The sequence below is a fragment of the Tamandua tetradactyla genome, chromosome 4 (assembly GCF_023851605.1).
Source record: "Tamandua tetradactyla isolate mTamTet1 chromosome 4, mTamTet1.pri, whole genome shotgun sequence".
Taxonomy (NCBI): Eukaryota; Metazoa; Chordata; class Mammalia; order Pilosa; family Myrmecophagidae; genus Tamandua; species Tamandua tetradactyla.
The window spans coordinates 12,344,270-12,367,463 of record NC_135330.1 but is presented as its reverse complement, the minus strand read 5'-3'; the positions used below and the strand labels follow the sequence as shown (position 1 = coordinate 12,367,463).

The window sequence follows — 23,194 nt, the reverse complement described above, 5'->3', positions numbered from 1 at the left end:
GTCAACTCCTAGCTATTGGGACTTCATGACAATTGGTGGCAGCCAATTTGGAGCAGCAGTTACGAGAGAGAAAAATTTTCTCTAAGGACTGGCTGAGATAGATTTGTAAGAGATAGGATGTGACAGAGGAGGTGACAGGATGAGGCTGGGGGCGAGTTATTTCTATGCCAATCGTCCGTATAACATATATTCTCTCTTTTAGCATAGATGGAAAGTATTCTATGTATTTGAAGTAAAATGACACCTTTATATATACCATAGTTTGGGGATCCATGAAATACTTAAAAGCTAACTCTGTATCTGACATTCCCTCTGGAACAGAAGATGTATGAATACCAAGATGAAAATGAGTAGAAATGGTAGACAAGTCTGAGGCAGAGTGCAATATGTTGCCTCTTCTCTCTAGTGCTATATCTAAGCATCCAGTATGATTATCTTCATGGAGAGCAAAGACTGGGTCTCATACTAATGCCAAAGTCCCTAACTTTTTATAAATGTTTGCAGTTTACAGAGAATTTCTGAATATTCAGCCTCCTTCTTGATTCCTAGAAGAACCCTATGGGATAGACAAGATGACTATTATCATTCTCATTTTACAAATGAAATCCTAAGGCCCATGAAAGTGCAAGATGTTTTCCCAAATCCAACCTAGAAAATAGGAAAGCCAGAATTTGGATCCATGTCTTATTTATGGTTTTGCTTTCTCTAGTGGGTGGCATTATAAGGGCAGATGCAGTCTCATTCATTTCATGATAGAAGGCTGGGCTTCCAATCAGTGCTGTGAGGACATAAATTTGAAGGGAAAACAAACAAACTGAATATGCCTTAGTTTTTCTGTCTGAGATCTTATTCAGACTGGGACTCTTCTGTAGCGCTGAAGACTGATTACTCTTATTCACTGAAAAGCTTATAATTCAGGTGCTGTATAAGAAATATTCATGATATAAGTTTAGGAGATATTAGAGGGCTAAAACAATCAAAGAGGAATCCAAGACTGAACCTCATCACCAGGGTTGTATTGTCCAAGACTGTTGCAGATTTTGCCAAGAATCAGAGTTCAGGGTATCTAAGTTGAAGAGAGAGCACAGTTATCCACCTCACTAGCATCCTACCATTTCTTCTCATTCCTGCATAATCCTTACAATGGTCAAGAGAAGGCATTGCTAATCTCGAACATGGTTCTTGCTCCTGGAAGCAAAAAAGAAACTAGCAAGCCTTAAGAATTTAGCAGCACTGTGTGACATGGTTCCATACTTATTTTATTCAAATTGCCCTTCTCCTTTAACAGATGCTAATGCATACACTTATTCACTCTTTTATTTTTTCAATGGATTTTTATTAAGCGCTATTATATGCCATTTAACCAGTTTCAGTTGGTTTGATGAAGCAGTTCTGTAAAGCTTTGAGCATAGACCTTGCTATGTATGTTGTGAGCTATACTTGATAATGGAGAAGCAGCTGCTTATGATGGAAAGAAATTGCTGATGCAAATGTTTCTTGAGCAGTGGCATCAATTTTCTTTGGGGTCTGGCTTAGGACGTAGGTTCAGAACTTTGTTGCCTTTCCTAGTCTTCTTACTTTTCAATAGAAACGTGAACTGCTTCTGGGTCGAAATAAATAACCCTGAATCCACAATAAATAGAATCGCCACCAGCAATGGAATAAAAAATTTTAGCGAGTAGTGTGCGTTTGGACCTGCAGTGAAACAAAGATGCAACAAGAAACATAATTCATATTAGAAATTGGAAAGTGAGCTTCAGGGCTTCAACCTCCCTAGGAGAAGATCCCAACATAATTTTCCATCTTCTAGCATGACATGGAGTCCAAGAGTAAAGGAAAAGCACTCTTGAGTTTGGGTTCTTCAGTCTGTGCTCCTTGGAGCTTTAGGAAGCCCTGAGTATTTCCTCACAGCCTTTTCTAATGATTACTCCAGCCAGTCTACCCAAGGTGAGGAGGTCATAGGAAAGATGATCCCTTTCTCAGGGCTGGCAAAACCAGAATCCACATATGATCTGGGAGTGGGAAGGACACAGAGTGAGGGCAGGGGATCATCCTTGCCTTGTTTCTAAACCAATCAATCAACATTTCTTGCATGCCTCTTGGATGGAATGTAGATCTCAGACTAGGTCATCTTTAGGTTGCCTTCCAATTCTCCTATATTGTAGTTTTGTTATTCTATTTACAGATTCAATTTTTTTGGGGGGGGGTTATGATAATATTATAGAGCCCCAGAATGCCATAGCCAGAAGTCACTTACAGATTTAGACCAGTGGTTCTTGACACTGGCTGCACATTCTCCTCACCGGGATGAGCTTTTTAAAATACGGATGGTCCAAGTCTCACTCCAAACCAATTAAATCAGAATCTCAAGGGATGAGACACTGACATCAATTTTTTTTTTCTTTCTTTTCTTTTTGTGTTCCCACAGTGATTCTAATGGAGTCCAGACCAAACCGTTTATTTTATATAAGGGTACTGGAAGCCCACAGGCAATCAAAATGTACCAAAGTCTCAAACTAATTAATAGCGAACTGGCATTAGAATTGAATTCTAACGTCCGGTCTTGTCCTATTTTAGACATTAGTGCTAGCAAAGTCTGCCAAGCAAGAAGTCTAATTTTCTTCCCACAAGGAAAGTATTTTAAAGGCTCCATTTTGTCTCATATAAATTTTGAAAAGAATAGTGTTTTTCATAGGCCATGGAGGCAGTCACCAGCCTACCATTTCCTCTTCACATCCTATCCCTCATCCCCCAACCTGTAGGCACACAGCCTACTGCCTTGTTGATTTTCTTTCCAGTTCTCCTAAGCTGGAATGGACTCTTCAAGCTCTCCACAGCCTTTGTATCTTAAACTTTGAAACTCCATTTCAATTTGATAAGTATAAGTGTTCTTCCCAGGAGCAAGATGACTTTGAGACCAAAATCATTATCACCTTCTGTTATGCTTAAATAGCGCTTAATAATTTATGAAGCCATTTCACAAATATTACCTCATTTAATCTTGATGAAAATTCTGCAACGTATCAGGTAATACTATCACCATTTAATAAGTTAGGAATCTAAGACAGAGATTAAGAGACGTACCATCACCCCATTGCAATCGTTGCAAATCTAGTAGTCTTTTCCAAGGCATTTAGCTACTCCTATTCCATATACTGCAATCACTTCAGGCCCAGATGCCCTCTCTTCATTCCCCTGCTATGGACTCCTTCCCTTGCCTTTATTGACTCACCCATTACAGTAAGGACGAAGGGCTCAGAGATACGGTGTTTGCGGAAAACAGTGCCTTCGCAATGATAGGTGCCGTCGTCTATGAATGTGGCATGGGGAATGGAGATATTGTGGTTCTCATACCAGTACTTGAGTGCTTCGCCATTCTTGTAGTAGACCACTTTGAAGGCATCCCAGTTCTTCCAACTGTGGCACCTGATGAGAATGGGCTGACCCAATTTCGCCACTCTGGGAGAAGTCTGAAGGAGTAGCCAATCTAAAGAGCATTCATTAGATTATTTAACAATGAAGAAAAAGAGAGATAAATAGATAAAATGAAAGTGTCATGCATAGAGTGTAAAACCAAGGTTATCATTAATTTGTTTCTTTGCTCATGAAGTCAATAAAAAAAATCTCAAATATGGCCTGTTTTCCGTATGGATAAATCCTCCCTCCTCCTGAAAGGTCAGTTTGGGGACATAGAGTCTCTCTGACTCTTTTCCTTAGCCCACTTTAAAAACTGGAATTCCCTTCAGATACACTGTTGCTAATTCCAGCCACTGAAAGTGAAATAAACTTAACCTGCCTGGTGAGTCCTAGTCTAGGTTAAGGTAAATTTTGTCCTCTCTAACTTACTAGGAGCTTCTCAGTTGAATTGTTAAACTTCCTCTGAACATACATCACAACTTTAATGAATTGAATTATTTGTGTAACTATCTATTTAATGTATTCTCCCCCATTTGGCTCTGTGTTCTAGGGGGCAGGGGGCATGCCTGTTTCTTACATTATATGCTCAGTGACTAACACAACGCCTAAGAGTTGGTAGATGCTCAATAAATATTTGTCCATAATGAGTAAGGAAAAGATGAGAATCAGGTTTCATGGCTATTATCATTGTAAGAATTGAAAGGCATTCACAAAAGGGGAAATTTGAATGGAAACATGACTGGCTTGTGCAAGCATATTTTATTTAGGAGAAATCCTCAAGTAGTTCTCTAAACTCTACTTCAAGGAAATTCAGAAGATACTGTACACTGATGTTGCTTGCATTGAGAATTTCTATGGATGTTGAAATCTCTCTTTTCACTCAAGAGAGAAAAGTATAACAGTGACCTAGTTGTCCATATGAAATAATTGGTTTATTCATTCAGCATTTACTGCCTAACCCACACACTCACAAGCATGCTGTGTTCACTATTGGCAGTAGGAGAGTGATAAAGATGGAATAAACATAAGACTTGTTCTAACGTAACAGTAGAGGAGATGAGGAATATATACAGGTCTCCTTCCTAATGAAGAGTACAACCTAGTGCTCTGCTTATGCAAGTGGATTATATAGAGCAAGTCTTTAAATTAAGCTTTGACTCTGTTCCAAATATATAGCTCTTTGCAATTTCCACCTATCCAACATGCCATTTGACCACATGATATACAACTGCACATGTGCAGAAGAGATAGTCAGAGGAGAAATGGAGTAGAAGGGTAACGATGGGGTAATGACCAGAGTATTGAAAGAGGGCAGCAGGGCAGGCAGAAGGAGTAGAGGTGGAAGAAGAGGGAGGGATGGACTTAAGTCCCACACTGGTACCCCTAAACTTTGAAATGACCTATTTCCTCCCCATTTTCAAATGGGCCCTTCATCACATTTAGGAAAACCTAAATTTCCATAGCCCTGGAACTTACCACTGAAGACTTCCAGGCGTATAGATTCAGTCTGGCGAGAGTTGCTGTTCTCACACGTGTATACCCCACTGTCCTGGCTGCTGGCATTCACGATCTCCAAACTCGAAGTTGTCACTGCTGACAATTTACCATCGTGGTACCACCTAGTGGAGCCGGCTTCAGAGGACTTGTTTCCACCACATGTAAGGGTCACATTCTCTCCTCTAAAGATTCTACTCCATGGGGGATCCAAGGATATTATGGCTTAGAAAAGATCAAATTGTGGAAAGAAATATAGAGAAAAAAATCACTGAAAACTGCTAAGGCTCAAATGTACATACAGGTATATACCAATTGTTGGATAATTGTTGGTCAGTCTGCCCTTGTCCTGCTTCCCAAGGAAAAGATTAAAAGAGGGAAGAAAAAGTGTTATGACCTTAATAAACTCCCAAACTAGGTACACATGCAGAATATTAAAAATAAAGCAAATTTACCATTTGACTTAGGACAACTCACTTTAATTCTCTTGATTTCAATTTCAGTATCTGAAAATAAGGACTGTAATCTCTTTACAGTTGGAGACAATGTTTGCATGATCAACTACTGCCAAGGATTATAGCTTGTGCATAATAAGTGGTCATTAAATATTTATTGAGTGGATGAATGAATGAATAATGGATAAATGAAGGTATTGGACTAGATGACATGTAAGTTCTCTCCCAGTTCTAAATTGCTATGATTAACTGCATATGGAGTACAAAACATATGTCAATACTGGAGGGAAGTGAGAATCACTAAGAAGGTATTCTTGAATGGCTTCTAGGAGCAAAGGGATATGGCACAGATTTCAACAGAGGTCAAGGAAATGGCTAGATGGCAATAAGCAAGGGGTAATGTAGTTGGAAGAGAGCTAAATTTGGATCCAAGGAACCTGTTTTGGAATCCTGTCCCTTATTAGCTGTGTAACCTCCAACAAATCATTTAATCTTTCTAAGTTTCAGCATCCTCTTATAAAATAACAATAATGATTCTCACTTCCTGGAATTGCAGGAATTGAATGAGATTATGTGAAGGTGGCTGGGAGAGTGGATAAGATAATTACAGACATGGTTGTGGGGTGACTTGACCTGAAAGAATGAAATGATATGTGTGAAAAATTTCAAACAGGGGGAAAAACAAAGAAGACAAGATATAGTAGAAATGGGGAGCATATTGGGCTGGGAGGAGCAGACTCATAATCATTAGAAAACAGAAATAATGGGATGAAGGAAAACAGTTGAGGGGGAAGCAATGCCCAGATACATTGAAATGCTGAGGGAACAAGATAGAGGTCTCACTCACCTGCAAATATGCCATCTGGAGCTGCAAAAGTCCAGAGAAGATAAATTAGCCCGTCTTTAATGTCCATTCCCAGCTTCCTGGGACTCCTGAGACTACAATCTGGTGTGAGAATGACATCTACTTCCATGGAGTTTTAAGGGTCAGCCATCTTCTCAGGAATCTGACCCGGTGAAAGAAGGAGTGTCCCTCCTTCTTCTACATTACCCCAATACCACCACCCCCACCCTAAGAATACTGCCCTCTGGGTGATATCCAAGCAATTAGAAAGAACCAGGCTTTCAGTTTGGCTTTCCTCTTAGGGATTGCTCAGCCCAGCTTTCTCTGCTTTACATGTTTTCTCAGCTGCAGTCTCTGGTTTGTGCATATCCTAGAAAAAGTCGCCACCAAATGGTCAAAGCTCCTACCCCAGCTGCTCCCCAATTCCATTTTGCCCCCTCCAGGGGCAACTGAACCTCTACTCACAGAATAGCAGCAAAGCTGTCCACAGCAGAGCAGGGCCTCTCGTGGGAGCAGGCATCTCCTGTGTGGCACCCAGGGGCAAACTAGGCTGGGCCGATCTCTGGTTTTAAGATAGGCTTGAAACCAAAAAGGAGAAGGAAATGTTTTCTGAATCATATCTGGTTAACTCATCAGCTGCACCATGGTTTGTCTCTTTCTCCAGAGATAATATTCAGGTTGGTGCTAGATTGGGCAATTTTATTTTTACCTCCTTACTCCACTCCACATTCCACCTTCTTAAACATGCCTGGAATCTAGCAGGGAAGAAGTACAGTGCTAGGCACAGATTCACAGAGTTTACTTAAACTGTCAATCAATGTGCAGGTAATTATTTTGCAACTTAGAAAAGTGAGGTGCAGAGGAGAGTAGAATAAAACAATGCCAATTAATAAATGCCAGGCACTGTGCTAAATACTTAACATCTGATATTTCAATCATTTTTCACATTAATTATATGAAGGGGGTACCATATTTATCTATATTTTATAGATAGGAAAACTGGAGTTTAGAGAGGTTACATAACTGGCCTTAGGGTATCACTTAGTAATGACTAATTGGGGTACAAATAAACTTGAATATTGGAGTAAAATTCTTAATCATCATGACATAGTCTTTATGTATATTTAGGAGCATAGTCAGCAATTACTAAAATTCTTCTGGTGTTTTCCTGAGCTACCAACCCCTTTCATTACCTAATTTCCTGCTGATTGATTAGCACACAAATCCACACATTTCCATTTGAATCTCTAGTGATCCACCATTTGGCGGGCCAAAATGGAGAGATTTTTTGGGGATCCCCTTCTCTCCCATGATGCCCCCACCCAGCCTACAACACGGGAAGGCTGAGGTTGAACCATACTAACCGGGATCTAGGTCATAGGACGTATTTTATTGTGCTTCCCCATTTATGTCCATTTTTAACCTTTTAATCCTTCAGCATGATTACCCTTTTCCCTTCAAATCCACATCAGTTCTCTCCACCTCCAGGACCCATCTGACTGATTCATCTATATTTTAGCTCTAGATCAGGGTTAGTCACCTTCTTCTTAGATTTGTATTGAGGATGATACCGGAAATGGTAAGCCCATAAATATTTACAGTGATTTGCCATTTACGAAGTTTTTTCCACATGTGATATTACAGTTGATCCTCTCCAAAACTCCGAAGTAGGCAGAAAAAATAGGTTCAAACCAATCTCACAGTTGAAGTAGCTGAGGCACCATTTTATCATGCCATGACCATCCCCACAGACTGTTCAACTCAACCTGTTGAATTTAGCACAAAGTCATTTCACATAAATATCTAATCAGAGCTTCCAACATTCCATGGAATTACAGAGTATAGCACTAAAAAGACTTATAAATAGAATATTTCAGAAAAGAAAGATTAGTGGCTGGTCCCAGGTCATGCAATACTTTAGTGACAGATCTTTAAAGAGAACAGCAGTTATTTTGAAAAGTACAAGCTTTGGGTGTTTAGAGATTTGAGTTCAAGTATTCCTAAAAGTGGGTTTAAGGTTTACCTGTAAAATAGGGATAATAATGGCTCTAGATCATAGATTTATTATAATATTCAATGATATAAATCATGTATAAAAGGTATTTCACAGTATCTGGCATGTAAAAAATGCTCAATAAATATATCCTCTTTCTTCTTTGTTACCATTATTTATTAAAGGCTTTTAGGAGACACATGAATTTCAATGTGGTCAAAGCAATTGGCAAAGTATTTTGAATAACTTATTTGGTAACCATTGTCTTATTTCTGTATAATTTATCTAAGCAATCTCACTCTTCTCCATAGTCACCAAGAAGAAAGCATGATCAAAAAAGAACAGTACTCAAAAAGCTCTTTGATGGGGTGGGGGAAGAGAAGAAGAAAGAAGTGGGAGGATCTAGTTTTTGAAGTGCTGACAGAGGGTGATGCTGGAAGAAAGATAGGTTCACTTTGTTGATAGCTTGTCCAGGGCATTTATGGGATATTCTTTCTCCTAGGGTAGTGATTCCATAATCAAATCGTTCTTCAGAGATGGTCACTTTCCTGTGACTCAAGTAGTCTATTGTAAGACTACTTGACTACTTTCTCCTAGGTTTCCCCACTGTCTGTGTAGCCCCTACTTAGATGGGAGATGAGTGTGGCTCAGTGACAGGTAGTATTTTCTACTTTGGAGAATGCAAGTTTTGGGGTTGGAGAGAACGATTTCATTTGCTTCACCATACTAAAACTTTTGCTTCTATGTTCAGCACTGAAATGAAGGAAGTGTTTTGGTAGTAGTAATAGCAAAAATTTAGCAGAAACAACAAAAGCAGTTCATTAAAATTCTAAAAACAAACCAAATCACTACATCTTCTTGCCCCCCCAAAAATAAGAATAAATTTTTTAAAAATCAACGTGAAAAAGAATAGCTCACATCCATTATCCTATTGCATGCAACTAAAGGTATCCCCCCAAAACAAAACAATTCATAAGGAACAAATAATCACTAAAATCAAATAATATCTCCACCCCACCCTAGTACAAGTAGTTATATCTCTTTGTTGAACTCCACATTTCTTTTAGCTTATAAAAAATGTGCCCTTCAAATTTTATATTGACTTTCTGTACAGAGTATACTGTTAATTTCTTGTATCCAGTTTATCAACATCAGGAACATGTGCTCATTAAAATAACATGTTTCTTTATCTCACTTCTTAAAACAAGCTTTTGAAGAGGAGTACATGTGCATGCAGACATCAGAATGAAAGCATCACTTTCCTTAAATTTTGGCCTGGCATCTGTTCTCAGAAGTCTTAATCTGTATTTCACTTTGCAGCAATGGGGAAATAAAATCCAAATGACCATGCATAAGCTCTAGATCCCGTGGCCTGTGAGGTATTCTTGTAGCTGGATCCAGAGTTAGAAACTCTTGACAGGAATTTTTGTGTTTTATTGCAAAGCTGGAAAGAGAGGCTCAGAACTCAGCTCATAGGGTACCTGGGTCTTTGCATCCTTCACCAAAACTGGAAACAGAGGAAGGGCCAATCTGTTCACTTCTTCCTCTCTAAATTCTCCAAAAGCAGATGAGGTCCATGAATAATTGTATATAAAATGATGAAAGAGCTAAACACCAGTCTATATATGTATAGCTAATAAGTATCAATCTCTCCCTGAGGATCATCTACAAGGCTAACCCTTTAAGTTGGCACATCTAGTTTACTCCACCTACCAACTTTACGTGGTTGAAGAATGAGGAAGCTAAATCACAAAGAAGTTAAGTGACGTATCCAAGGACATACAGCTGGTAAGTAGAGTCAGATTTTAAATCAGGGCAATTTGGTTCAAGAGCTTACATACAAACTAATTCTCTCTGCATGTGTGAAAGGTGTCATTCATTCAATCTAAACATGTACTTGAAGCATACATGGATTCACAGACCCCTTGCAAAATTCCTTGGATTCCCAGGAGTCTACATATCACAAATAGGAAACACTTGGTCTAGTCCAATCACCCTATTCTACAAGTTCTTTTTCTTGATTTTAGGAGATAAGTTTTCAATCCACAGCCCCACAGTGTTGTTGCCACTGTTTGGAGATTGGTTATATGCATTCCATAGCTGTGCCTACAAAGAAGAAAGCCGTGTCTTCTCCCTCTGCATTATTAGAGCCAGGAGGGCATTGGCTCTATCTTCCATCTCCTGTCATCTTCAACAGGAAGAGTCTGCTCAGGAAAGAGCATTCAGTAGAGGGTAGATTTTTACAATAAAGTCAGTGACTTTTCATACTTTTTACTTCCTGGCATGGCCTGAATGGTTACCTACTTTGTTTGGGTGGATCCAAAAAGGAAAAAACGGAAAGTCCCAGGACTCCCAAAGTAAATGCAATTCAGAAAGAAACAAATAGGGGTTATGTAAACTGCAGACTTGGATGTGGACAGAAATTCTCCCTGCAAGAAATGAAAAATGAGACTTCAAGAAATGCGCCCAAGGCTGATTCCCTTCCATTTTTATAGACTAATTTCTCTCAAATGGAAGTAAAACTGGGTGGAATTTTCCCTAGAAATAGCAATCAAGTAGAGACTAGCTACAAAATATGTTCCCATCAACTGATTTTATAACAAAATTTGTTAATTTGCAAATCAGAGGTGATCATACTATTTGGACCTCACAACTGATACAGATAGAGCGAATAACTTATAGTCTGTATCTACCAGCCATACCAATTAAATGTTCTCAGTGAAAGCTAAGAAGTCAAAGGTCCTGCGTCAGTAAGATGGTCATTTCTCAGTGCGCATAAATTCTCAATAGACTTAGGAAAGATTCAGTAACTAGTGCTACCATTCTTGGGTATCCCCTTAAACCACAAAATGCAGAGAAAACCGTTGGGTAGGTAACCTAAAATTTTTCAGTGTTAGATATATTGACTGGGCATAAACTATGTTGCTTTACAGCGTAGATGTGGGCATCTGGGATATATGTCTTTGAGATGTTTTATCCAGCCACCTATACTTTCTAAATAAAGCATGGTTGCGATGTCATGTAGTGAAAGGAACAGTCTGAACTATGCAAATTGTAATGATCTTTGTCTTACAAATACCGTTTTCTGACCAAGAGACCCAAAGGGACTAAAACATGCCATCTAGCACACTAAGTAAGCTGAACTTCACTTCCGAATAGCAAGAACAGGATTATAAACCTGCTGAAGAAAATCCTCAGATCTCAAAAATTTTTTTTGAATGCCTGGGTATTATTTTACATTTAGAAAACTTAATGAGCAAAAATAAATGATTAGTTTCATCATGTTTCAAAGAGACTATGTGTAACATTAGTTTAGAGTCCAGGCTTTGAACAGGCAGCTGAGATTCTCAGCTTGGATGATTTATTGCCTTTGTGGTCCCAGGCAGGTTATTTAATCTCTCTGTGTCTCGGTGCCTCATTCATAAAATGAAGATAGTAACAGTACCTGCCTTCAGGTTGTAAGGAGTAAATGAGTTAATAGAGTGATGAGTTTGGAACAAAGCCTGTAAGTTATTATTGTTATTGTTATTGCTATTATTATCTTATAAAGTAAGATTTAGAAAAACAAATGGAAAGTCTACTGGTGGGTCCAGAAGGCAAACTGTGTCCTCAGAGGATGTAGCCTGGACCACAGAGAAGCAACTGTGCCCAGCGGGGCAGACCCAATTCACGCAGGAGAGGGAGCTGGAGCGTGCATTGCTCTATGGGTGTTCAGAGATCATTCCCTGGTGTGGTTCTAAACAGAGAAAATGCAGTCTTGCAGAGTCATCCTTCAAGCCAAATGTAGTGTAGGCTAGGTCTATTTTATGCTTCCTTATAGGATTACACAGTTAAAAAATGGAAACAACTTTCTCTTAAGGAATCCCTTTAGGCTGTTAGCAGATAAGGATAAGAGATCTTAGCCCAGCCAGGCACATTTGCATTTTAATAGGTAACTTTTGAAGCTCTAAAACTTCAAGACCCTGTGTGACCAGTGAGTTTTGGAGGGTGGGAGTGAGAATGGGTGGGAGTTGAGGGGATGGGGGAAGGGCAGGAAGTCACTCTGAACCTCTCAGATCACCCTCCTGAGTATGTTACCCTTAGTAGAAGGCATTTTTGAAGTGTGTTTGTGTGTGTGCGCACATGTGCATGTCACTGGGGGGTGGGATGGGAGGTGGTGGTACATGTGTGCTTGTCTCAGTGATGGGATGCAGAAGATATTTTTGGCATTTCAGTATGCAGCCAAACATTCCGCAATGCCAAGACTGCTTTGCATAATAAAGTATTGTCCTGTTTCTGCACAACTTTAGAATGTTCAGCCAGATATTTTATAATTATTTGAATCTTGAAAATGGTTTTGTCTTACAAATAAACAAAAAAGTAGTTTTTGCAACTTCTTTTATATACTGGAAATGACAGGAAAGAATCTATTGGGTATATCGGAGAAAGATTATTCTTTGCTTTTCCTAAGACAGTATCCTTCATTTGTTCACTATTTCAGAAAATCAGAAAAAACAACAGCTACAACATTGAAGATATTTGTGTCACCACCATCTCATTCTTATACCTGGCTGAATTTGTAGATGTCACATTTGTGGTGGACATATCACCTTATTAAAGATTGATTTCCTTTTATTTCTCCTTTTGGCAAAACTGGAATAATAGGCTTTTAAAATAATGTGTTTCTCCAGAAAATATATACAAACAGCCATCAAGCACGTGGAAAGACGCTGGACATCATAAGTTATTGAGGAAATGCAGATTAAAGCCAAAATGAGAAACCACTTTGCCCCTACTTGGTTGGCTGTTATCAAAAAAGGAAAGTGACAAGTGTTAGCAGGGAAGTGGAGAATTTATAATCCTCACGCAATGCTGATGGGAATGTAAAATGGAGAAACTGCTGTGGAAAAGTTTTGTTGTTCCTCAAAACTTAAATATAGATTTACCATATGATCCAGCAATTCCATGCATAGGCATATACCCCACATAATTGAAAAAAGGGATACAAATAGATACTTGTACACCAATATCCACAGCAGGCTTATTCACAATAGCCAAAAGGTGGAACCAATCCAAGTGTTCATCAACAGATGAATGGATAAACAAAATGAAGTACATCTTCCCAATTAAATATTATTTAGCTGTAAATTGGAATGAAGTTCTGATGCATGTTACTATGTGAGTGAACCTTGGAAACATTATTCTAAGTGAAATAAGCCAGCCACAAAAGGACAAATATTGTATGATTTCAATTATATGAATTATTTAAAACAGGCAAATTCACGTGTGTGTGTGAAATTGTAAGCTGAGCATTTAGTTCATATCAGATCTAGTGAAAATGGAAGTTCTCTCCTATCAGTAATATGCTCAATAATGCAAAATATAAAATTACAAATATATCCCTTTATGCTGGTCTGAATCTGTGGTGGACCCCAGAAAAGCCATGCCCTTTAATCCTCATTCAATATTGCTGGGTGGGAGCATTTTGATTGTTTCCATGAAGATGTGACCTGCTCAATTGTGGTGGTAACTTTTGATTAGATGATTTCCATGGAGGTGTGTCTCCACCCACTGGAGGTGGAGTTGCTTACGGGAATCCTTTAAAAGCGGAAACATTTTGGAGAGAGTCCCTTTTGGTAGAGCCCCGAGAAAGCCAGCAGACACCGCCATGTCCGCCATGTGCCCTTCCAGCTGAGAGAGAAACGTTGAACGTCGTTGGCCTTCTTGAACCAAGGTATCTTTCTCCAGATGCCTTGGATTGGACATTTCTATAGACTTGTAATTGGGACATTTTCTCAGCCTTGGAACTGTAAACTAGCATCTGATTAAATTCCCCTTTTAAAAAGCCATTCTGTTTCTGGTACATTGCATTCCGGCAGCTAGCAAACTAGAACACCCTTTAAATTGCATTTTTGAGGGGCGTCAAATAACATAAAATTTATCAGAATTCTTCCCTAGGTAGTATAGGGAGGTACTGCATTAAGGGTACAGAGTTTCTATTAGGAGAGATGAAAATATTTTGGAAATAGATAGATAGTGGTGATGGTTGCACAACATTTTAATGTAATTAACATCATTGAATTATACACTTAAACATGGTTAAAATGGCAAACTTTTTGTATATGTTTTGCTACAATTAAAAAAAAGTGTGTGCAGGTAAGAAAAGTGGATCTTTTTTCAGGGACCAGCAATTCACACATTTGGAAGATTCTCTTGAAGAACAATGAATAGTAAATTGTGAGTATGATATTTGGTATGAAAATTACTATTTGCTTAGAATGAGAAAATAAATTTTAAAAATGACAAATTTTAAAAGATGAAAAATGACATGAATATTATAAAATCCAGAAAAACAAAACAATTTGCTACTAGACACACCACTATAATACTTCTATTTTCCTAGTATTTTTGCTACGTGCTTTTTGCTTGCTTCTTCACGAGATATTGTAATATCATTTGCTATAGAAAAACTAGAACCATAATTCATTCTTTCTTGTAGCATTATGATCAGTGTTTATCTTTTATTACTGTTAGTTAGTATGCAAGATAATGCCAAGTTCAAATGAGATATACTCAATATTTGTAGTACTGCTACAGGTTTACTAGAAACACTGGAATTCTGATAAATTTTATGTTATTTGATGCCCCTCAAAAATGCAATTTAAAGGGATATATTTATAATTTAATATTTTGCATTACTGAGAATATTACTGATAGGAGAGAACTTCCATTTTCACTGGACCTGATATGAACTAAATCCTCAGCTTACAACTTCACACACATCTGATGACTGGAAAAATTTTCTGCAAGACTAGCTTCTGTCTCCCAATATTACAATCTAGGTTTCCTTCCTTATTGACAAATTCCCAGTACCAAGTACCGTAGGACATATTCAGACTGCAATAAGATCTGGGGCCTTCTCCCTTTGTGTCTTGAATCAGGAGAGTCAGCTCAGCCCATGGTGATACTTCCTGGAAGCTGTTTCTGTACTAGGATGGCTTACAATACCTTACTTATACCTGAAGTCCTTGAACCACATACATCTATTGTACTAGACCAGAGCTAAATTTCTCCTCAACCCAGTTCTCTTTAGCTGCATCCCCTAAACCATTTTCAGTTACTCTCATGTCGTGGATAAGAAAACAAATATGACAGAGGGAAGTTTGAATGGGAAAACACAGTGGTTTTGTCCAAATATGGTGAAAATATCTTATTTTTGTAATTATTACAGACCCATATAATCTCCTGGGGCCTAGGAGGGACGTGTGCATGTGAATAGTGATGACACTTAGCTTTTATTAACCTCCCCATAGCTCCATCTCTGTTAGGTAAGTTCATAAGTCATGGATTTCTTATGAAGACAGCAAAGAAAATATGGCAAAATGTATGTCATAAAATGGGTTCTGATAGGGTTGACTACCACTAGCCTAGATATTGAAAATGGGACAAAGGCCAAAGGAGGGGAAATCGAGATTCTGTGAATGAGCGGTTTCCAGAACAGGCAACATGAGTGGATTACCGTAGCGGTTCAAGAAAACAAGTAAATATTGAGTGTCTAAACAAAAATAAAGACACACAGTCTGACATATGGTTTGACCACTGGACTACTGAAATTTATTCAGTGCCATACAATTCAGGACATTTTGGTGCCATTCCTATTGGTCAGCATTTCTCATAAGCAGGAGTTTACAAACATTTTTCAGGGCCTACATTTGCAGCTTTTGTTTACAATTGTTTGTAATTTATAAAGGTGCCCAGTAACTGGCAAATTAAGTCAAAAAAGGTGCACCTATGACTGTAGGTTTCAGATTCTTCAAATAGGAAAACTGGAGGGAAAAAAATGAATCAGCACAAGGCCTATCGTAGAAAAGGCTGTAAGCATAAAGTAATACTCTTTATCACAATTAATACATAGTCACATTGCAGGAAGATATATGAAGAAAATTATTTTATTCATATGACCCAAGAGGCAACAATTAATTAGAAGGAAAGTATAGTAGAAAATTTGAAATAGTTTCTTATTCTTGATTATTAAACTGAATTTATACCAATTTAATACATATTTCAATAATGTCTCAATGCTAATCTTTACCAGAAAAAAAAGAGTACCATGCAGAATGATTAAGGGCCAGCTAATTGAAGTTAGCACTTAAACACGGTTGCTGGTAGAGTTTTATTTAAATATATGAACAAATAATCCTTGAAGTTATTAATGCCATTTTGCACATCATACATTTCCAAACAGGTAATCCCTCTGTATGAATTATTATGGCCAATTACGAGAATGTCTTAAAGGTAGATGCAGAGCTGATATTTGATCTTTCTAACATTAAACCCAACACCAAAAAATTTAGTTGCAAGTGCAGAGAAGGAAATTTATAGTCCTAAACATCTACATTAAAAAACGAAAAAGAGCTAAAGTCAAAGACCTAACTGCATACCAGGAGGAACTAGAAAAAGAACACCAAACTAATCCCAAAGTAAGCAGATTGAAAGAAATACCAAAGATTAGAACAGAAATAAATGAAGTCGAGAATAAAAAAACAATAGAATTAACAAGGCAAAATTTGGTCCTTTGAGAAGATGAAAAAAATGACAAACACTGAACTAGACTAACAGGGAAAAAAGAGAGAAGATGCAAATAAATGAAATTAGAAATAAGAGGGCGGACATTATTACTAAACCCACAGAAATAAAAAAAGATCATAAGAGGATACTATGAGCAACTGTATGTCAACAAATTAGGCAACCTACATGAAATGGACAAATTCCTAGAAACACATGAACAGCTTACAATAATTGGAGAAGACATTGAAGACCTCAACAGACCAATTACAAATAAAGAGATTGAATTGGTCATTAAAAATCTACCAAGAAAGAAAAGCCCAGGACCAGATGGCTTCACAGGTAAATTCTAACAATCATTCCAAGAATAAATACCAATCTTGCTCAAACTCTTCCAAAAAAAGTGAACAGAAGGGAACACTCCCAAACTCATTCTATGAGGCCAACCCTTGATACCAAAGCCAGATAAAGATTTTCCTGCAGTAAGAAAATAAAACTACAAACCAATTTATCTAATGAATATCGCTGCAAAAATCTTTAAGAAAATACTGGGAAATTGAATCCAAAGCATTAAATTAAATTATATACCATGACCAAGTGGGTTTTGCCCCAAATATGCAAGGTTGGTTCTATGTAAGAAAATCAATTAGGGTAATACACTACATTAACAAATTGTGGGGGAAAAACCACATGATCATCTCGATGCAGAAAAGGCCTCTGACAAAATCTGGCATACTTTCTTGATAAAACATTAAAAAAAAAATAGGTATAGACAGGAAATTTCTCAACATTGTCAAAGGGCATAACTGAAAAGCCCGCAGCTAACATTATACTCAATGGTGAAAGACTGAAAGCTTTGCCTCTAAGATTTGGAACACAACACAGGCATCCACTGTTACCGCTGTTATTCAGCATTATGTCAGAAGTTCTAACTAGAGCAGTTTAGACAAGAAAAAAAAGTGGCATGCAAATTGGAAAGGAATGAATAAAACTATTACTATTTGCAGATGACATGATTCTATATATAGAAAGCCCTGAAAATATGTAACAAAAGTATGAGAGCTAATAAACAAGTTCTCTAAAATGGTGGAATTCAAGATTAGCATGCAAAACTCAGTGTTTCTATACACTAATAATGTGCAATCTGAGGAGGAAATAAAGAAAAACAAATTTCGTTTACAATAGCAGTTGAAAGAATACAAAATCTAGGAATAAATCTAACCAAGGATGTAAAGGACTAATATGCAGAAACCTACAAAACATTGCTAAAAGAAATCAATGAAGACCTCAATAAATGGAAGGGCATACTGTGATCATAAATTGGAAAATGATATATCCTTAAGATGTCAATTCTACCCAAATTGATATACAGATTCAATGTAATATTAATAAAAATTCCAACAATATACTTTGCAGAAATGTAAAAGCCAATTATCAAAAGGGTAAGAGACCCTGAGTAGTCAAAAATATTGTCAAAAAGAAGAAGGAAGTGGGGGACTCAAACTTCCTGACTTTAAAGCATATTACCAAACTACAGTGGTCAAAACAGCATGGTACTGGCATAAAGATATATATATTGATCAATGGAATAAAACTGAGAGTTCAGAAATAGATCCTCGCATCTATGGCCAATTGATAACTGACAAGACAGCCAAATTCACTCAACTGGGATAGAGTAGTCTTTTCAATAAATGTTACTGGAGAACTGTATGTCCATATTCAAAAGAATGAAAGAGGACCCCTATCTCATGCCTTATATAAGAACTAACTTAAAATGGATTAAAAAAAACTAAATGTAAGAACCATGACCATAAAATTCTAGAAGAAAATGTAGGGAAACATATTCTAATCTTGAGGAACGCAATGTTTTCTTAGATTGTTACACTCAAAGAACAAGCAATGAAAGAAAAAATAGATAAACAGACTTTCTCAAAATCTAAAACTTTTGTACTTCAAAGGAAAAGACTTTGTCAAGAAAGTGAAAAGGTAACTTTCTCAACGGGAGAAAATATTTATAAATCATGTCTCCTATAAAAGTTTAATATCCAGAATATATAAAGAAACACTACAACTCAACAATGAAGAGAAAAAAACAATTTAAAAAAGGGCAAAAACTAAATAGACATTTTTCCAAAGAGGAAATACAACGGACTAAAAAGCACATGAAATGATGCTCAAATCACTAACTATTAGAAAAATGCAAATCAAAACCACGAGATATCATTTCATAGCTACTAGAATGGCCACCATTAAAACAAGAAGAAAACTGTAAGTGTGGAAGAGGATGTAGAGAAATAGGAACACTTATTCTCTGCTGGTGGGACTGTAAAATGGTGCACCCTCTAAGGAAGACAGTTTTACATTCCTTGGAAAGCCAAGTATAGAATTGCCTATGATCTGGTAATCCCGATATTAGGTATATACCCAGAAGAACTGAAAGCAGGGACTTGATCAGACATTTGCACAGTGATGTTCATAGTGGTATTATTCACAATTGTCAAAAGATGGAAGCAACCCAAGTGCCCACTAGCCAATGAATGGATAAACAAAATACAGTATATAGACACAATGAAATACTATCCAACTATAAGAAGGAATGAAATTCTGATGCATGAAACAACATGGATGAACTTTGAGGACATTATGTTGGGTGAAATAAACCAGACACAAAAGAACACATTGTCTGATCTTACTGATATGAACTGCTAAGAATAAGCAAATGCATAGAGTTTGAATCTAGAGTATAAGTTACCAGAGATAAGAATGGGGTAGAGAATGGGGAGTTGGTGCTTAATTTGTGCAGAATTTCTATTCAAGTAGATTATAAATGTTTGAAATGGATATTGGTGATGGTAGCACAGTATTGTAAGTCTCAGCACTGATTGTGTTTGTGAATGTGGTTGAAAGGGGAAGTTTTGGGTCGTGTATGTCACAAGAAGTAAAGTGAGAAGCAAAACCATGGGACTGTAACATTTGTGGATGATGCAATGTGGCTAGTAGTACAAGCATAAGAAGAGCACAAGTACAACCATAACAAAGTTCTTTCATGAATTTTAACAAATGCATGGCACTGTTGCAAGATGTTAATGATAAGGTGGTATATTGGGGAAAATATACCTAATGTAAGCTATGAACTCTAGTTAACAGTAATATTTTAATATTCTTTCATCAATTGTAGCAAAGGTTGCACACTCAAGCAACATGTCAATAATGGGGGGTATATAGGAATGTTGTATTTTGTACTTGACTTTTCTGAAAACCTACAATTTCTAAAATTTAAACAGTAACAATAATTTTTAAAAACATTATATTAAGTTAAAGAAACCATACACAAAGTACTACATATTGTATGATCCCATTTATATAAAATGCAGATATAAACAAATCTATAGAGACAAAATTAAATTAGTAGTTGTGTAGGGCTGGGGAAGGATAGAGAGATTGGAGGTAACTGTTAAAGAGTATGGGGCTGTGTGGGCCATGGTGGCTCAGCAGTAAGAGTGCTTGCCTGCCATGCCCAAGGATCCGGGTTTGATTCCCGGTGCCTGCCCATGTAAAAATAAATAAATAAATAATAAAGAGTATGGGGCTTTCCTTTTTGGAGTAATGAGAATGTTCTAAGATTGATTGTAGTGATGAATGCACAACTTTGAGGTTACTATGCTAAAAGCCATTGACTGTACACTTTGGTTGGGTTGTAGGGTATGCAAAAAAATCTCAATAAAACTGCTTTTGAGAAAAAGCAACCAATGCCAAGTTAATTCTAACCTTTCTAAATTACAAAAAGAAAAAAAATTAGTTTCAGCGCAAGGACATCATTGATCTTTTATATTTATTTCTTTGTTTAGCAAGTATTTATGTGCCAAACACTGCATTAGTTGCTGGAGATACAAAAGACATCCAGCTAGAGGAGACCTTTTCTCTCATGAATAAACATCCTTTTAGAGAATATGGTAAATAAACAACCAAACAGACGAGAAACAGTTCATGATTCAAGTTTGGGAAAAGTGGATACATTGTTACACAAAATCACAAGGGTAACCTATTTTAGAGAGGGTGGTTAAGGAAGGCCTTTCAACAAAAATGACATTTACACCGAGTCTTGAAACATGAGAAAAGGTGGACCAGACACAAAGCTGGGGTAAAAATATTTCAAACAATGGGAAGAGGAAGTTCAGAGACCCTATACAAGAAGGATTTTAGAGAATTCGAGGTGTTAAGAGAAGACCAGTATTACTGAAGCACACTGAGTCAGAATGACAACGGCATAAAAGAGATTGGAGATGTAGAAAGGGACCAGATTACCAGGATCTCATCCATCATGGTAAAGTGTCAGGATTTTATTTGAATGGTAAATAAAAACCATAAACTGCTTAAAGCGAGGGAGTGGACACACACATATACAGACACGCATATATATGTATATATATATATCACACACACGCATACATATATCTACATACATTTTTCTGTTGCCATGGGGAGTACAGATTGAATGAAAATTGTCAGGTGATTATGAGGTATGTGCACTAGCCTGATAAAATATGGTGATGGATTGACCTAAGGAGGTGGCAGTAGAGATAAATAGAAGTAGATGTGCTTGAGATATATATTGGAGATCATATCAGTAGGACTTAGATTGAAGGGTGAGGGAGGCTTAAAATATGGTTCCTAAATTTCTGGCTTCAATAATTGGGTAGATGGTGGTACCATACACAACACCGTGAAGATTGAAGAAGTACCAGATTTAGAAAGGAAATGTAAGTGTTCCAGTTTGGAAATGCTTTAGTTTGAAGTATGTTTTTGATAGCTAAGTGTTTATATTAAGGAGAAAAATTAATTACAAGACCTGGCAGATAAGAGGAAATGGCTGGACAAGAGACATAAATTTGATAGTCTTGGCATATGTTTAAAGATGTTGGTATAAGAAAAGGTCAGCTAAACAGAAGGTACCTAGAGAAAGAGAAGGACACAGTCCAGAGTCCTGAGGAATTTCAACATTTAAGCATTAGAGGAAACCCCTGTAAAAGAGATTAAAGGAAAGAGCCATTAATGTAGAGAGAATGTCAGAAGATGTTGTCATTGAAGATGAGAAGAGAGTGCAATTCTAGGGGAAATGGTTAATTATACTGAATCTTGAAAACAGGCCAGACAGATGAGAAAAGGTAAGTATTCTCTGGATCTGGCAATATGGAGGTCTTTAAGTCATTAACAAGAGCAATTTCAGTGGAGTGGTAGGTTGGAAGCCAGATTGAAGTGGGTTAAAAAGTGATTTTGAAGAAAGGAATCCAGAAAGTTTGTACAGACAGCTTTCTAAAATGTGTTGCAATGAGATGGTAATGGAGGACGATGTATGATTAAGGGAGGGCTTTTTAGAATGGAATAAGCTAGATAAGCTAACAAATATGTAGCTGATAGAAATAATTCAGTAGGCAGAGATAGAATAAGGGAAGAAAAAATTAGATAACTGAAAGAGTAAAGTCCTTGAATAGGCAAGAAAAGAGAAATGTTCTTCACTCATTAAATTCAATATTTATTGAGCATAACACATTTCTGCTATAACATGTTATATGCATTCACTAAAAAATAAGAACCTTGCATTCTGCAAGACATATACTGAAAATAACAAGTCTTATTGGAAAAAAAAATTGTTGTGGCAGATCATTCACAACCTATAACCAGAGTACTGACATAAACATGAGCATTTCTACTCGGTAAATTAAACAGCGAAAGAGGTATGTTAAATTTCTAATAAATGAATGAAACCAACAGTAGATATTAGACTTCATCCTTTTAAAAGGTAAAGGCTTGATGGAAGGAGAAAGCAAAGTGAAAATGCCCAAGAACCAGAGAAAACAATATGGCAAACACTTCCAAGTCAGAGGTGGTAAGGGTGGGGCAAGAAGAAAACGTTGACGTGAAAGGGCATTTTATAGGGTACTTTATTCCTCTCTGTGTTCCACTGTTTCAGTAAGATGTGTGCTCAGCTGCTGTTCCTTGGTAACGTGAAATATTAGTATACTAGGAAAAGTCATGCATGAACTAATTTCCAGGTTCAATTGACATTAATCTTCCACTTACCAATAGTTTACAGGGTGAGTTTGCATCTCACAAGCATGCCTTGTATCTGAGACACTGAAGTGTATTTCTTTACTTGTTAAGCAGCTACTGTGTGCCTAGTAGAATACCAAGCACTGTGTAGGATACAAAGAAGCAAAAACTGGAATTCATCACAGTCACATTTGATATAGACAAAACCTTGATTTCCACAGCAGAAATAATAAAGGAAAAAATTGGGTTGTGTTCCAATAGAATAATAACCAAATTAACAGCAACAATAATAATGGTTAACACTGATTGAGCACCTGCTCTATGCCAGGTGCTGTGCTTTATAACCATCACATGAAACCTCTGAAATAGAAACTGTTAACATTGGTGAAATCAGTT

At 37.2% G+C, this 23,194-nt stretch overlaps 1 protein-coding gene across 1 annotated transcript in view; it reads right to left on the bottom strand.

Annotated features, from left to right (window-relative positions):
- Positions 1-1,245: 1,245 nt before the first annotated feature.
- Positions 1,246-23,194, bottom strand: part of FCER1A (Fc epsilon receptor Ia) — a 59,640-nt gene continuing 37,691 nt past the window's right edge. Inside the window, exons 2-6 of the mRNA XM_077155720.1 lie at positions 6,676-6,788; positions 6,214-6,234; positions 4,894-5,136; positions 3,233-3,487; positions 1,246-1,695 (exon numbers count right to left, since the gene is read on the bottom strand). Of these exons, the coding sequence (XP_077011835.1) occupies positions 1,511-1,695; positions 3,233-3,487; positions 4,894-5,136; positions 6,214-6,234; positions 6,676-6,730 (759 nt within the window). The 5' untranslated portion in view covers positions 6,731-6,788 and the 3' untranslated portion in view covers positions 1,246-1,510. The remainder of the gene's footprint in view (positions 1,696-3,232; positions 3,488-4,893; positions 5,137-6,213; positions 6,235-6,675; positions 6,789-23,194) is intronic.